Raw genomic sequence first — 18425 nt, forward strand, 5'->3', positions numbered from 1 at the left:
AAAAGATTCTATTTCTAAACTTGTACGGCATGTGAAAAAGGTGCGACTTTGATCAATTTATTGAGGAAATAGAAAAGGACGCCTAATATAAAAAAATGAAGGGAAAACAGAATCACACAAATTGAGATCTGAAAAAAGAATCTAACCGTAGACAAAGCGAAGAGAAAAAAAAAATGGGAGCTGCGAAGAACAACAATAACTGGGCGATATTGGAAGGTGAAGGAGGAGGTAGTAGTGGCGGCAACGACGCCTCCTCCTCCTCCCAGATCCCGTATTCTTCCTCTGTCGTCGACACATCTTTGCCTCTCCCCCTCATGATTCCTCGCATCATGTTCGTTCGTTTCCTATTTGTTTAGCCATTGAGAGATTTCGTCTTTCTCCTTAATTGTTTTCTTGAATCGTTTGATGTGTTTTGACAGAGAGTTATGTAAAGATCTGTTCAGCAATTGGAGGGAGCTTGACGATTCGCTCTTCTCCGTCGAGAGAGTGTCTGGAGGCATCACGAACCTATGTGAGAGTTTTTCATCCCGAAAATGCTCGAATCTAATCTAAACTTAATGTCATACCTTTTGCTTTGACGGCAGTGCTGAAGGTTTCTGTGAAGAAAGAAGACAAAGAATCCTCAATAACGGTGCGGCTCTATGGGCCTAACACTGACTATGTTATTAACCGTCAGAGAGAGCTACAGGTACTCTTAAATGTGTTTCTTTTGTATCACTTGAAGTTCTATCTCGTGTCCTTTTGGTTATTTGATTCAGTAGGCTATCAAGTATCTCTCTGCTGCCGGATTTGGTGCCAAGTTGCTTGGTGGATTTGGAAATGGGATGGTGCAATCTTTTATCAATGCAAGAACCTTAGCGCCATCAGGTTGTCATTTTTTTTTTTATATTCTTTCTTACAGAGTGTTTCATATGCTTTACAGTAGTATTCAAGTAACTTTATGTGGATCTCATTTCGCTTTTCCTGTGGCCGGCCAGACATGAGGCAGCCAAAGATTGCTGCTGAAATTGCCAAGGAGCTTGGGAAGTTTCATAAAGTGAACATACCAGGTCCCAAAGAACCTCAGCTCTGGGTTGATATCTTGAAGTTCTTTGAAAAAGGTTTCCTTTTTTTTTTTTTGTCTCTTTTGACTATTGCTTGCTCTAGAGTGTTGGCTATATTATACAAACCAATCATACTGGTTCGGTACCTTTACTTGCAGCCTCTACTCTTACGTTCGAGGAACCTGATAGGCAGAAGCTCTACGAGACAATTTCGTTTGAAGAACTGTATAAAGAAATTATTGAGCTAAGGGTATTACATTTTCTCTCAATGAATCTTTTTCTTATGTCTGCTATGCGTTATGTGTTCTTGATGTGGGGTGACTTGTTTGCTGATTCTGACGATTGAACAGGAATTCACTGGTTTACTTAACGCACCGGTGGTGTTTGCTCATAATGATTTGCTCTCTGGAAACCTGATGCTAAATGAGGAAGAAGGTGAGAAAAATTCCTTCTTCTCTGCATTTAATTATTCATCTTAATGGTGAGTAGGTGGTGGTGGTTTACAATATTAACGAACTTCAAGAGATGGGTAGCAATGATTTTTTTGTAGGTTTGACTAAGTTATCATCTTCTGTATCTTTTAAGCTGTGATTACACTTAAGTCTCTAACTTGATTCTCTACATCTTTGGTCAGAGAGACTGTACTTGATTGATTTCGAGTATGGATCGTACAACTACAGAGGCTTCGACATTGGAAATCACTTCAATGAATATGCAGGATACGACTGTGATTACACCTTGTATGTCCAACTTCAATTTCGACTTGTTTCTATTGTTTATAATAATTTCCTCTTAAAAGATTGGAACATAACTTCCTCGTCCTGGTTGCTGTGTAGCTACCCAACTAAAGAAGAACAATATCATTTCATCAAGCATTACTTACAGCCAGATAAACCAGACGAGGTAAGAACATATCAGGTGGTTTGAACAATTCTCAAAGCCTAAACTGGGACCTAATAGATTAATAGTGTCTGTACATATGCCACGGTTGTTTCTGTGCATTTGCTTCTTCTTTTTTTTGGCGTTTGAAGTTAGCAAATAGTCAATGTTTTTTTTTGTAAATGCAAACACAAGTGTAAACTTTTTCTATTTAAATAACCATGGCTTAGATATATGTATATGGGGTTGTTACCTTCTCTTTGTTGCATATTGCCAAAGCTAAACTATAATCATACACTGCTTTGTGTAAACAGGTCAGCGTTGGTGAAGTGGAGTCGGTCTTCATAGAGACAGATGCGTATAAATTAGCGTCTCATTTGTACTGGGCGGTATGGGCAATCATACAGGTGCATTTATATAACCATAACGTTTGGTACCAAAACCATATTATTTTCAGCTTGTTTTAACTTGTACAATTTTGGTTGAACAGGCAAGGATGTCTCCAATTGATTTTGATTATTTGGGTTACTTCTTTTTGCGGTACAATGAATACAAGAAGCAGAAGCCTCTTACCTTTTCGCTTGTTACATCTTACCTGTCTGCGTCTATGTAGCTTGCTTGACCAAAATGGAAATTTGATTGTTTATCTTTTTTGTCAGTCATCAATTCTTGTAAAAGTTGTTTCGTGTTGCTTTGTATGAATGAACTTGTTTAAAGGAAATAAGCAAATAGTCGCTCTTTAAGTGTATGAATGGAGACAGCGTTTTTCTAAATGCGGGACGGGATTATAGTGGACCAATCAATAACAATAGTAAGGCGTTTTTCAGTTTGCGTTTTTCAAAAAAACGTCATTGGTCACCAATCAGAAATAAAATTTTGTTAAGTGCGTTTTTCTAAAACCAAGTATGAATAGTATTTGCGTTTTTCAAAGCTGTCTAATTACTCATGGACCGCACTTATTTGTTCAAGCACCAATAATACAGCGGTTTTCAAATTCCGCACGGTTACTGTTTTCAGTTATTTTATCAACTAAATTTTATTAATTAGGTTGTTAAAATTAATACATATACAATACAAATGAAAATAATAAATAATAAATAACATCATTTTTAATGATTAGAAGACAACTATAGATTAAGTAAATTAAATTAGTATTTTTTTTTATAACCGTATTGTGATCCCAAAGGCTTTCTAGGCCCAATGACTAATCACTACGAGACTCGCAAAATCTGCGTTTTCTTACCACTTAAGGCGCTCCGGGTGGCCAAGGGAAACCGAACACATGACGGTACTCACAGTTGTGAGCCATTTACCATTAGACCAAAACCACTTGGTTAAAATAGTACAATTCGTTCAAATAAACTTTTTAAGTTCTTATCACAAAAAGCTTACAAAAAAGAAGATGACAAAAAAAAATTTTAAAGAGTCAGAAACCCTATACCTTAGATATATAAATAAAAATAAATCATAAATATTCTTTTATATTTTCAAATTTGTATATGTTTCCAAATTCGATTTTTTTATAATTTTTTAAATTAAGATTAATAAAGACATTTATTAGGATTATATATTAAATAAATAAATTTATAATAAAAATATCTTAAGCAATTAATTTTACATTATTTTTTCTATCAAACCGCACTATATTTTTAATCAAAACCGCACTACTTTTTTATCAAAACCGCACTACATTTTTTTATCAAAACCGCACTTATCCCGCAAACCGCACGAACCGCAGTTGCACCGTACCGCACTTAAATTCCGTCCCGCTAATATAACTAATTCCGCGGTCACCATTCGGACCCTAAATTTCGAAAGGCTGAATAAAGTAATCTAGTGACTGGAAAATTCCTTCCCCACAAGATCTACAACCTCAATAAAGCAAGTTTGCGTGGTTTTATAAAAAGATCACGGCCGTGCTCATGGCTACGTAGAATATATGTCTTACTTGTATACTAGTATAACACTTGCGCCTTACGGATAATAAGTTTATATATAAAAATTATTTAAAAAGTATTATATGGAAAAATAAAATTTATATATTTCATCGAATTAATATTTTTTAATCTTTTAGCAATTATATAATTTATTTATTGATGGACCGACATTATATTTAAAAGAGTTAAGTCTAAAGGATCACTTGTAGCATAAATGCCTAACGTTTGGACCTAAATGATTGTTTTTAATTCGAAGCCTTCTGCGGTATATATAACCGCATAGGTAGGTTATCGGTTAGATATGAAAGTATAAACCATACCTTTGTTTTAACTGCCAAACATTATTTATGTAACTTTACGCAGTAACTATGATTTCTATGCGAATTTTTGGCTGAAATTATTTAGGATAATATCTATTCGGATTAATGGCTGAATGTATAAACTTGGTAAAAAATATCTTCTTTTCTTAAATTGTACCACGAAACTTGGTGACAAATTTACACTTACCATATGAGATTGATTCATAATATGTGTATACATTGAGGGTTTGACTGGTGACCATTCGGGAAACAAGAGGAACGGATTAAAAAGGAATGTTCGGGAATAAAATAGCAGGAATGAAAAGGAATGGTCGTTCCTTATCACTTTTAACAAGGAATACTTTTGTTCTTTAATTCTCTACAAAAAAAGGAATGAAAGGGAATGAAAGGGAATTATTATTCTTTGTGAATGGTGAGATTGATTCTTCAATTGTGTATGGTCAATCAAGGTATATTTATACACATATTATGAATCTTACATGTACAAATTTACACTTTGTGAACGGCGAGGAAATCAATCTCATATGGTCAATCAAGGTATATTTACCATATGAGATTGATTCTTCAATTGTGTATCACGCTAATTTGTACATGTAAGATTTTTATTTTCTTGTAAGCATTATTATATCGGCAGTAAATCATTGTTTCTCCTTTAGTTCATGGGATTCAATTAAATTGACTATTGACCGACCACAAATAGAGAAAACCAAAATGACTCGTACCTTGCGTGATTTATAGTTAACATTGAGTATATATTTGAAATGGGTACTTGCTAGGCCATGTCTCTTCCATTTTGAACCCATGTTTTCACTTAAGCCATGTTTCGGTGATCAAAATAATGCTTGGCAACCATACTTTTGTCTGCAGCACACATAATTAATATTAGTAAAATGATATATAAATTCCCTCATAACCAAAAGTTATGGACTTACTGACAATGAACATTTGAAAACATACCTTGATTATTACTGAGTAAAAATCGATTATCATCATCTTCACTTGAAGAGAGTTATATAGTTCAGAGATCGAGGTTCATGGTTCTGTTTTATGCGTTTTAGGTGTAGGCTGAATTTGTTTTCTAGGATTAAATCTTTTACCAGTGGAAGTTTTGTTAATGCTCGTCTTGTGAAATATTTCGGTGTTCGTGAAAAGATGATAACAATTTTACTATAAAATAGACCACGTCTCTAATGTTATTAATACTTGACAACGTTGTTCTGTATCCTATAATTTTCCATTCAGTATAGGTAATTTCTTTTTTGAATTATCTTTAGTACTCAGACGTTTGCAATACACTCATTCTAATTGTGAAGAAGCTTTGAATAACAGTATGAAGAGCCATACGACCAGACCGTTTCTTGCAAGTTAGGTCGAACTTTTATAGCAAAGTTTATTTTAAAATATAATCCTTGTTAAACAATGTTGTAAAATATAAACGGTATACTAAGTTTGTAATAAACGCGGACTGTTAAAATGTAATTTTATTAAATCTTTCTAAGGAAAAAATGCTAGACTAAGGTTTGCCCAAAGTCATTGTGAAGGTACCACATAAGCAATAAGAAGATGTTTAGAATTGACACCTCAGCAACTTTATTTTGTAATTAATACAAAATTGAGATTATAACGAGATTTCGAAAAGTTTCCTTTTTATTTAATTTGTGTCAAACTTTTAAATCAGTTGTGAAGACTGTAAATATTATTTATGGGATTGTTCCGTAAAGGGAAATATAAAAATTGCACATATATAAAATGGCACATACCTTACACCTAATATAATTTCTGGTCCATGTGTCTAATGAAAGTCAGGATAACATGTTTTTATTTATTTGTTTTGCACACTAAAACAATTACCTTGCAATTGAAATAATATTCTTTTACACAAAAAGTCATTTTTTCTATAAATTTTATGTATGTCAAAGAAGGAAACACATTTTAAATTCAAAATTGCAAATGGTCAAAGACTTAAGAGTTGGTGAAAAAAAATTCTTGCAATTGAAATATTTGTCTTTTACACAGAAATAATATATATTTCTACTTTTATGTATGTTAAAGAAGGAAACACATTGATTTTTTTCAGAATTGCAAATGGTCAATAGTTGGTAAAAAATTTTCCAAAAATTAAATGAAGAAAATAAATAAATGTAGAATCTTTTACATCCTTCATATACAGCAAAAAAACATCTTCATTTTCATTTTCATTTTCATATCCATCCATGTCTTAACGCTAAGTGCATTCTATCTCTTCTCTCTCGCTTTACTTTCTTTCATCTTCTTTGATCCAATAGCCATGACGACACGCTCATCATCATCAACATCGCCACCTAGAAAGCTCCAATATCATATCGATGACCATGATTGGATCAGCAAACTCCCAGACGAGTTATTGCAAACGATTCTCTCAAAATTGTCCACCGAAGAAGCTGTACGAACAAGTCGTTTATCGTCATGATGGGTGGATGTGTGGAAATGGAGGTCTCATCTTGTCCTCGACATGAACAAGGTCTTGGAAACAACCCCAATGAAGATTTGCACCGAGTTTCTGTTGAGTTGGCTAGGTCAATGACCAAGGTTCGTCAGTTCTCTTCTCTCATAGATTTTCATTTTAATCATTTTTTTTACGAAGGTTTGTCTCTATCTCTCTATACATAAAACAATACACAAAATGGATCGGCCTATAGACTAATGTGTGGATAGACGATTGTGCATTTGGATTAGTAGTAGAAGAATCAACTATATGATATAAATGCGATAAGTGTTGCGTTACTCCACTTAGAACACAGACAAACAAAATTACATGATACTTACTTAATGATGGCTTTCAATTTTAAATATTTAACTTTTGATATTTGATACAGCAAATTAGCTGGAACCAAATCATGCACAGAGTAGACAACACTTCTTAATATATATATAGGTTTTGATAGATAACTTATATTCCATGCATGCAGATGTTTGCACGTATATAACATGAAATTAATACATTGAACAATTAAAAATAATTTGGTGCAAAAAAAAAATAAAAGAACAATTAAAAATAATTATAATCATTTTACGTTCTGTAGGCTATAAATAATCACCGTGACCACCTAGAAAGCTGCATTATTCAGCATTACGTATCCCAATGTAAGGATGGTACGCTCCAAAGTTGGATCCACTCAGTGACTCGTTTGGAACACACAAAAGATCTCACACTTGTAAACTACATCCCTGCTATAAGGCGTTGCAAAGGAGCTAGTTTGCTCAGCTTGCACCCAGATACATTTTCACATCATAGCCTCACTTCACTATCACTTTGTGGATACACCCTAATAGGTCCATGTGCCTTCAGCAATTGCAAGAATCTTAAGACCCTCAAGCTTACAAACATTGTCATCTCACAAGCTAGTGTCCTTAGTGGAGTTTTAGCAGCTTGCTCCTCCCTCGAGGTGATTGTGTTGAAAGTCAATTTCCTAACCCCACGTGGTGTGTTGAAGATTGAGAACAACAACTTGAAGTTCTTGCAATTGTCTTTCCTTTACGAGATTGATAGGATGTAAGTGTATGCAATTTGTCTAGATGTTCTAGACATCAGGTGTATCAAAGTTAAGAGAGACAACTTCATCATTGTTGCTCCCAATTTCCTGGTTAAAACAAATGCTTGGTTGGATGATTATCATCATATCTCGCTCAGGTACAAACTTAACTAACACAATCGTTTTGAATATTTTGAAAATTACATATATATACATATATATATATATATATATATATTAACATGAATGATGTATTACTGAATCTTATTTTGAACATCCTAAATTGAACCTTGATCACCTTACATCAATTATCATTGCCCATGGATCTATCCTTAGCATTTGATTGAATTCTTGCACTTATTTCTTGATTGGATTTGAGATCACCTTGTTTATATTTCTAGGATATTAGCTTATTACAAATCATCAATTTTCTTGTTTGCTTAGATTAGGAAAATTTGTGTATTCTTAGTGTTATAGATCACTAGTTCCTTGTGGATTCGATCCTAAAATGCTACAATGACATACTATTCGATTGTGGTATTGTTGGCACATTAGGTTATTTGGTGTGTGCTTAAACGCGTAATCAACTATCCAAACCTGAACTAGCAAATATGACGAAAGAGAGAGTCACAAGAGACGTGATCAGCGATGAAAGGTGCAATGAGATGAGAGAACAAATAGATAAAAAGAGACAAAATGAAATCAACAAACCGTGGAGCCATCCTGAAACTATGAAAAAGAGCATAGAAGTCTGAGCACCAAAAATCCGATCTTGAAAACTAAAACGAGCAGAGACTATTGACGGCAAACCATCGACAAGGAAAACAACATCAATGACAACTAAACTCTAACCCAACCCAACGAGATGTAGTTTCTAACCTTAGCCAAAACCTAAGAAAAAAGAGGACTATATTGACCAAAATAACATAGAACGCCGTAAGAAACAACCACACAACATAGAAAATTATATGTCTGATCTATAACAAATACCAGATAATCTCACAGAAAAAGGTGAGGAAAAACAAGAGCACAAAGGTGAATCTTTTCTTACTAATGGTGAGAAGCACTGCACACCAGTGAAGTAAACGAAATACATAGATGGTGATGGATCAAAGTCAAAGAATGGGAGAAGAGTGCAAATATCACCTAAAAATAATAATGTTCACAAATGTGAAAAATTAAAATACAATTTTGACGCCTTTAATCTTAGAATCAACAAATACCTAAAGACAAAATTATTGAAATTCAATATGTTTTGCATCAGAAACTTACTTCATCACTAACAATAGTATTATACATACAACAACACATTATTAAAAAGACAAACACATAATATATTAACTTATTATCTACTAATACATAACATAATAAAACATCAAATAATATCTTTCACAGATAAATACTGACCACGTAATCAAATCATCAGAAAATCATATTTAAAAACAATAAAACAATATTCTGCGCAAAACGCGGAAAATCTCTCTAGTGTAATATAAACACTTCTACTATACCTTACGCTACATTGTCTATGATAAAAAAACCCCAAAAAAATCTAAGGAAAAAGTCACGACCAATGTACACTTGTTGAGGAGATTGATGTAATACTTAGTCCATCGGGAATATATGCAATTTGTGACACATCTTGTGTGTATTAATTTTGATTCTTTCTTATCGAATCCCCTCGGTGTCAACACGCTAGAATCTTCCCTTTTGTCTATAAACTTAAACTTTATTTACTCTCTTTTTTTGTTTATTAAACACGAATGAAACTCAAAACGTTACAAGACCAAATTAAGACGTCGAACAATAACTACTATATTTTGTTCTAGCTTAGATTTCATCAAAAGAAATCTCCGAAATAACTGTACTTTTTTTTGTCAACCGAACTAACTTTACTTAGAAGGATGATTTACGCTTTCATCGTAGTATTATCAAAGGATGGTCCCATACACAGTGAGATATTGGCTGCAGGCATATAACGTCTTTCTGTCGTATTTCATCAACCTCGTTTTATTAATCAAGCATTGATTTCCACCCCGTTTGTATGATATGTATAACAAAATAGACTATTAACCTCCTTACAAAAATAGATATATAAACTCACAAGAATCAAATCCTTTGTACGCGGGTCATACTCACTGGTTAAGGATTCCACTTGGCTTGTCATCTCAAATTTGTCAATTTATCATACAAAAATGTAAGCTTGCTTCTCTTCCAAGAAACATATATAAAAAGAACAAAGAACAACTGAGTGAAGAAGCACACACAGCTTCATCTCGCCGCAACCCAATTTGCTTTAGTTAACATTCCCTCCTTAAAGTAACCTTGCTCGGATACGTTACTATGACAGTGATCTAATACTGTGTCTTTTGAAAAACAGATGCAAAACGTTCTTTTTAATTGATTTGACTATCGACGACACAAACTATAGCTATCGGATTGTTACAACCAAATACTTAGTACGTTTAACCAATGTAATATTTCGATGGATGAACATGTGATCTTGGGCTAATGAATGAGTTCTCTTGACAATTGTGTATTTTTAACGTTTGGGAGGAAGACGAATGTTTTTAGATAAGGAGAGGTATGTTTTCCAGCGTAGCAGAAATTTTATCAAAAAAAAAAGAACTACGTAACAGAATTGTTAAGCAAAGAAAAAAAAACTACGTAACAGAATCTTAATAAAGAAGTTGAATATATGATATTTAATTTTCAGAATTTTCTATACACTTCTGAATATACGGAAAATACGAAAAGAAAAGTTTATTGTAAACTTCAATTTGGTATAGTAAGACTTCCTAGCATTCAACAATAACTAACTTTTTATTAAGATTTTATTCACTATTTTGACATATTAGGAAAATGAAGTAGAGAAGTTCCGTACGATAGTACTAATTTTTTTTTCATCATATATATAGCACAAAAAAGATAAAATGACAAAAGTAAAATTTCTCTAAACAAGTGGGATTTATGATTTTTAAAAAATATATTAATATTTAAAATTTAAAATAATAATTTTAAAAATAATTTCAAATTATAATTGAAAAATAAAGTTTGTATTGAAATTTTTTTTCCAGTTTAATTTATTTAAATATATTTATATTTATAATGTAAAGATAGAAAGATTTTTTATTTCTGTAATAAATTTTCTTACTCATTTTTTATGTGTGCTTTTAGTAAAAAAAAACTTATTTTAAAATGTTTTGGAAAATTTGCTGTAACAATATAATTAATAAATTTATTAATTTTTAGGTTTACGAACAACACCGTATCACAGTTGTTCAGCATGTTGCCATTAAGACATTTAGTCTTTCCAATTTTCAATTTGAGAAGGCCATGTGAATGTTGAAGTAGCCGACACCAAGAATTTAAAATCGGACATTTTAGGATAACGTAGAGAATTCATGCTCGAAATGGTAACAGCTATTTGAACTTAATTTGAACCGGTTCATGTAGGGAAGAATGAACTTAGACATGCGTAAGTGAACACTGATTGGTATTTAATCGCTTTTGAATTATTGAAGAAAAAGAATAAAAGTGAGAGAAGAATAAATCGGCATTATAATAAAGAATAAATTCTAACTGAATTTAGTATATATAGTTCTGTAACACTTTAATACTGGTCGCGTTATGGCTGTCCCATATGGCCCTATGCAGAAGAAGATACACCCGGGGGAGTCTCATCTATCTTTTATGGATAACAAACTAAATATATATTTTTGTTTTTCTTTTCTTGAATGTTCCTTTATCCTTGTTAACAAGATATTGTAGGCATCATTTATGGTAAAAAAAACAATACGGCATGCCCAGAGGCAATGTATAATACTCCCTCCGTTTTTTAATATAAGTCGTTTTAGAGAAAATTTTTTGTTCCAAATTATATGTCGTTTTCGTTTTTCTATGTAAAATTTATTAATAATTAATGTTGTCTAACCAATGATAATATATATTCTATTTTTCTATTGGTTGAATTGTGATTAGGTAAATAATAAATGATGTTTTTGTTTAGAAAATATAAAAAATTAATGATTTTCTTAATCTATGTGCATAGCTGTAAGACGACTTATATTAAAAAACGGAGGGAGTATTGCCCATGTAATCCCTTATATATTAAAGGAGAAGCATTATAATAAATGCATTCACACTATAATAGACACGTGGCAGCCTCATAATGATTTGATAATAAATATGCTAACGCGTTCACACTATATTTATAAATGTGTTCACACTATATACTTTGTATTTTTTAATATAAAATTCATATGCATGGTTCAAATAAAACTTTAGATTTTTCGGTTCGAATCAAAACAAATAACGAATCAAAAGCTAAACTATATATATATTATTTTTATTGTTTACTGATAAAGTTGGGCAAAATATTTATAATTTTTGATTCAATTCGTTATCCGTTTTGAATTGAACCAAAAAATATGGATATCTGTAACTCTACAAAACAAATCAATTACTAAAATATAATTAAAAAAAACAAATCACAAATACCAATATTTTTAGGAGCAATTATCAAATTTGATCTATTATATGAATATATATACATATATGTACAGAATTATATATATATGTTATATATATTATAGTTTATATAAGTTTTACAATATTTTTATGAATTAAATTTATTATATTAGGTATTAAAATTTTAAAAGTAAATAATATTTTATTTTTGTAATAAACGTTATTATTAAATTTTCAGTTATTTTTTAAATTTTATTTACGGATCAAATCGGATATTCTTTAAAATTCTAAATCATTTCGGATATCATAGTCACCGATTATCCAAGTGGCTAAATATTTAATCGACATGAATGCCTCCAAATACTCGGATATTCGATCTGTGTCCACCTCTATTTACGGATACAGTTGATTTTTTTATATGAAAAAAATTCACTAATGTCAAGGCCTTTTTAATTTTTAATTAATTTTAATTTTATCTGTTATGTATTATTTAAAACAAAAATATCATTAATACTAATTAACAATATGTTTATATATTTGTCATTTATTTTTATATACTTTTACATACACATATATGTGCACCTTGATGTGAGCACTTTATAAGTATTTACCACTACTGTAGTATCTATTTTTTTTTTAGAATTTGAAATATTTTTTTCTTAATGCTTCTTTCACTAACGACCAAATTGTAGTGAAATGATTAGTCTTAATAATTTTTTTTTCTTTTTCTTGAACTATTATCCGTTTACAAACTATAATATGAAACCATTGATTCGACATGACAATTATCTAAAATTTATAACATAAAAATAAACAAATAATAATACTTTTTTGTTTTACCGAAAAAACTAAAAAATCAAACATTCTAACAGAATAAACCAAAAAATAATTTAAAACTGAACCAATATCTAGATTAAACAGATTTAATGTGTTTTTATTAAAAATAACGAAAATAATAATCACATTCCGCGCAAGGCGCGGGTTATTACCTAGTTAAAAGAAAGTGACAAACATAATACTTTTTTATTAAAAAAAACATAATACTTTATGTGTTTAGCAAGCAGATCTATGCATGTATTTAAGGAGTATTCAAAGCTAGAAAGGGAAGGTTAAAGATGCAAAAATCTGACGAACAACTTGGACTAGTTAGAAGTGCAATCTTGGAAACTGAAGTTGAACCCTATCTGAAGCTGACCTAGATGTTACTTGGAGACGAAGTTGTTGCAGATTTATTTTAGAGAAGAAAACTCAATGAGGAAAATTTCCAAAAGACAGTACGTAGCAGAGTTTTAAAAAATATTCCAGTTTGGAATTTTCACATCTCTTTGGGAACTAAGCTTACTCGACTCGCTACCATTAGGGTTTTTAGCTGCGTATAAGGCTTATCACTTGAAATTGTATTCTTGACATAAGTGGGTTATCATAGTTTATAATATGAGTGAAAACACAAAAGGCTAGGTGAAAGATTCTAAGATCGTGTATTTGATTTATTACGCGTGAACGTAGCTTAACAAGCAATGTGTTCTTTTTTTTTTTTTGCAACTCAAGCAATGTGTTCTTGAGTTTATTAATTGCTTTGTTTTAAAAGATCTTTGTAAGTTACATTAAAAAGTCTGGTAACATATATCTTTTTGTAGAGATATTTTCTGTTGTATTATGTGTTAATCGTAGTTTTTGTATTTAAATTTTAAATTCTAACCGGTATTAGAATTCAGTAGGTCGATCTCATTCTTATAAAAAAAAAAGACTTTTTGTTATTAAAATTTTGCTAGTTACTTTTAATGTATGTTTTATGTGATGGGTAAATGATCTTTGAGAAACGAATGAGTGCCAATTTTCTCTTCGTTTGGGGTTTTCATTGTAAATGGTAAAATGTTCACGGCATAACTTAACATTTTTTTTCTTTGGTCAAAAAGTTTAACTTAAATATCCATATATAGTTTTTATATATATTGTAATTCACAACATAATAAAACGAAACGGATAATATATATACGATGTCGAAATCCAATATGGAGCTAGGTACGAAGGGACACGAATGAAGGGCAGAATTGGAACAAATGGTTATTGGGGGGCAACAGAAAAGAATAATACCCCTTCATCATCTTCTCTTTTACCCACAATAATGCAATTGAGAATCACTTTAAGCCCTCAATGGTGCTTCCGTTATTTCCCTCCTAATTTATCTATCAACGTTCTTTTCCTTCACGTGAAATAGAGTTTCAACTTTTGTATTTAAATTGGCATCCGATGTCTTCTTGTTTTTTTTTGACTAAAACCGATGTCTTCTTGGCCGTAATATTTGAATGTAGAAACGTAAAAATATTTTCCTAATCCCATGGACATGATAATGGTGCCACAAACCGAATATGACTGGATCATCCAGAAACTTTACTTGATACATTTGAAAATTAAATTACAAACAATTCAAAATTATGATATTTTCTTAAGCTTTTAATTAATATATATGAATATACGGGATCTTTCGCCGAAGCCCAAAATAATAGCCGGGGCCTGTGAAGCTTGAGAATTCTTGCTATTAAAGGCATACTGGCCAACTATAGTTGGAGTCGTCCAAACACTACCATAAATTTGGTTGACCACCTCGCCACATCACAAGGCTAATTCATCCGTGTTAATTTCTTAGTTTAACTTCTTTTACAATGTCCTCATGTTGCAGAGAAAGTTGATGGAATCAGCATCTACCTAAATATACATTCTCATGATAATGCTTATATAAAGCCATGTTCCTCAAACAACCAATTCCACCACTTCCTTTAGCTTACTAGTCTCTTGTGTCTTCTCAGGTTCGGCTTCTCTTTAAATCCAGTCTCCTTCATATATATAAGATTTTACCTTTTTAGTATATTGGCTAAATACTATAAGTAAACTTTTCAGGTGTTTAGAGACTTATATATAGAAAGATGAGCTGGACAGGAGGAGACTGGCTATGTGGGGCGTGTCAGCACGCAAACTTCAAAAAAAGAGAAGCATGCCAGAAATGTGGATACCCCAAGTTTGGAGGGGTAGATGTGTCAACGTACTTGTACAATAGGACTGAGGTTTTGGCTGGTGATTGGTATTGTGGTGCATTGAATTGTGGGAGTCACAATTACGCAAGCCGCACAAGTTGCTATCGATGTGGAATGATCAAAGTCGAGTATACAGATCAGTACTACGGAGCTCAAATGGTTGCTTACGGGAATGATGCCGGGGCTTGTCCTCCCGGCTGGAAAACTGGCGATTGGGTTTGTCCAAGGGTCGGTTGTGGGGTTCATAACTACGCTAGCAGGGTTGAATGCTTCAAATGCAAGACAACAAGAGATTACGGTGCGTCAAATTTCTCTTTCTCAATCAGGATAAAACGATCTATTATTCTAAATAAAACTGAAATACTTAGTTCCAAAAAAAATTAACTATAACTTTATATATATATTCTTTAATTTTTGATAAAATGTGAATTTCATTGATGAACAATGTGCAATTGATACAAGCTACCTTGAATCCCATACTGCTTGATAAAGCAATTGGGTGGCTAAATATCCCAAAAAGAATAAAAAAAGATACTTAAACCACAAATAGGTTTAATCCAGCTCCAAAACCATGACTAAAGCTAAGCAATACAGATTGTAAGAAACAACAATTTCATATTTCATCCTAGATGGCCCAAGTACCAAGCAAACAACAATTTCATATTTCATCCTAGATGACCAAAAGAGAGTTAGCCGGAGAACAACACTATAACTTTATTTTGCTTAAATATATAAATGAATGATGTTCAAAAAAACTTTATATTGCTTAAATGAATTAACTTAATCACTTCACTAGAAAAAAACAAAACCGAAAGCTCGATTGAACCCCCGTACTTTTTACTTTGGACTGAAAAATGCTTATTCATCACTGTTTATTCTTTGGAATGTTATTATATACAATTCTACCATTGGATTGACATATTTTTCGTCTCTTATTTTCTTCTCTAGGTGGCGTCTAGATGGAAGAGAAAGAGGAATCACCATTTTATTGTAACTGTAATTGTCACGTATTTTCAACAAGTGTTACCAGTTTCTAACATGCAAGACGCCTTCTTACGTTGACTGATAATTCTTCAATTTTGTGCAAATCACAAGATAGTAACAATTTTATTCGGATTAGTATTCTTAGCACAATATAAGACTAGATACGTGAGTTAAGGCTACCTTAATAAATGCAAATATATATATACACAAATAAAGACAATGGATTATTTTGAAGAGCTTTTTTCCCCTTTTTATAAACCATATCGAAAATGAATATAGTAGAATACAAAACAAATAAAATGTATTAGCAGATACAAAAAATCAAGTACTTTTCTTTTGTTCTACCGTTTGTTTAATTATATGAATGTAACTTTCGTTAAGTACTCACGCCATAATTTAATTTACTATGGATTTCTTAAAAGCTGGTTCCGGTAACTACAGTGAAACCCGCAGTCACACGAACAAGAATACAGTTTATCTTTTCTTTTGGCGTACCTATTCAATGATCTAATAATGTATCTACGAAAAATCCGTGTAACAAACAATAACGTTTTAATGTTTATAAACAATTTTGGTTGTCCATTCATATATATATGTATAAAACATTTTGTTATAATGACATTAGACTGTGACTCGTGCTTAAAAACATAATTTTTTAATTTAAATAATCATTTTAGTTTTTTTTTTGTTTTACATTAAATGAGAAAACTTTTTATTTTAAATTTGTATACAAAAGCTGAATTCTTATTTTGATATGTCAAATATTTTTACTATTTGAGTTTACAAAGAGTAATTTTAATTCAAATTGTAAAGATCTGTCCACATATTTGCTAGTCTCTACATCCTACTATAAGTCTATAACGTAAAATCATAAATTCAAAAAAAAATTCGTTTAATTAAGTAGTTGTTTTGAAAGTTAAATGATGAAAATATAATCTGCATTACAATAATATAAAATATATAGAAATTATTTACATATAAAAGATTTGTTTATCTTATATATTAAAACAGAAGTCATGACTTCTTTTCATGTGTGATTTTTTTAAATTGGACCATTCCTAAAAAATATCATATTTTACATAAGTTCATTATTATATCTTTTAATATCTTTATCATTTTATTTGAAATACAAATGAATATATTTAAAATGTTCTAACAAAATCTTTTTAGAATCTTTTTAAATTTACTTTCAAAAATTAATTAGTTTTAATTTAAATTATCATAAAATATAATTAGAAATTAAAATTGAATATAGTTTTGGTTTATAAAGGAAAATTTAAATAAAATGAAATTAATTAATTTCACAAATACATTTACTAATAATTTTTAAAGATTTTGTTAGAAATAAATAATTTTTATTTTAAATTTTTCAAAAAAAAATTTCTAATAAAATAAAAATCATGATTTTTTGATGAGTGATATTTTTATTTAGACCATCATTTAAATTTTATATTAAATGTATATCACTAATGCTAATATAGATAATATTTTTAACTACTTTAATCATAATATTTTTTATATCTTTTAATTTTTTAAAAAAAAATTAAAATTCTAACAAATCTCTTGAAAAAGATTATAATAAGATCTTAATTGTCATAAATTGAATATAAATATTTTCAACTAACTTTATAATTAGTAATGAAATGTTACTAAAAGAATAAAATTATATCCTATTTTATCAATTTTATAATAATATCTATCATTTTAAAATAAAAATGTTATATTGAAGAAAATATGATAAAATTATTTTAAATTGATAAGTTAACATATTTTATTTTCATAAATATAAAATATTTATGCTAAAAATATAATATGTTAAACTATATAATACATGTATAAAAATTTAACTTATATTAAACTTTTTAATATACAGTAATTTATTATATAAAATTAATAAACATTAAAAAATTACTAAAAAATCTAGCGATTTGAATTACGGATCATGATTATAATAAATTAAGTACAAAATTGTTTTCATATATGTTGTTTCATGCGTCAAAAATTTAGTTTAGTAATCAAACGCAAATTCAATAAGACAAATATATAATAAGCAACATATATATGTGATGATTTTAATTTACAGCATGAAAACTATAAAATTATTATATTTGGCATAATTATACAAACATTTAAATATGTGAGTAACATTAAAAATATATAATAATTATGCAAAACAAATATCTATATATATAAATGTGAATATATATCCGCACGGTTGTGCGGGTGGAAATCTAGTGTATATTAATAT

General features: G+C 30.4%; 3 protein-coding genes across 3 annotated transcripts; all 3 read left to right on the forward strand.

Moving 5' to 3' along the window:
* The first annotated feature begins 85 nt into the window (after positions 1 to 85).
* LOC103829628 (probable ethanolamine kinase) lies at positions 86 to 2670 on the forward strand. Its single transcript, XM_009105305.3, has 11 exons — positions 86 to 331; positions 420 to 511; positions 585 to 688; positions 762 to 867; positions 978 to 1100; positions 1202 to 1293; positions 1394 to 1478; positions 1678 to 1783; positions 1880 to 1946; positions 2237 to 2329; positions 2413 to 2670. The coding sequence occupies exons 1-11, from the start codon at positions 174 to 176 to the stop codon at positions 2533 to 2535; spliced, it is 1149 nt and encodes a 382-aa protein (XP_009103553.1). The 5' UTR covers positions 86 to 173; the 3' UTR covers positions 2536 to 2670.
* A 1063-nt stretch (positions 2671 to 3733) lies between these two features.
* Positions 3734 to 11498, forward strand: LOC103829895 (F-box protein At3g60790). Its single transcript, XM_033275995.1, is given in 2 exon segments — positions 3734 to 6679; positions 7242 to 11498. Coding segments are annotated over 2 exon segments (852 nt in total). The 5' UTR covers positions 3734 to 6301; the 3' UTR covers positions 7716 to 11498.
* Positions 11499 to 13754: 2256 nt separating this feature from the next.
* On the forward strand, positions 13755 to 16417 carry LOC103829629 (zinc finger Ran-binding domain-containing protein 2). Its single transcript, XM_009105306.2, has 3 exons — positions 13755 to 14968; positions 15060 to 15491; positions 16142 to 16417. The coding sequence occupies exons 2-3, from the start codon at positions 15086 to 15088 to the stop codon at positions 16150 to 16152; spliced, it is 417 nt and encodes a 138-aa protein (XP_009103554.1). The 5' UTR covers positions 13755 to 14968; positions 15060 to 15085; the 3' UTR covers positions 16153 to 16417.
* Positions 16418 to 18425: the final 2008 nt, after the last annotated feature.

The sequence above is a fragment of the Brassica rapa genome, chromosome A07 (assembly GCF_000309985.2).
Source record: "Brassica rapa cultivar Chiifu-401-42 chromosome A07, CAAS_Brap_v3.01, whole genome shotgun sequence".
NCBI classification, from domain to species: domain Eukaryota; kingdom Viridiplantae; phylum Streptophyta; class Magnoliopsida; order Brassicales; family Brassicaceae; genus Brassica; species Brassica rapa.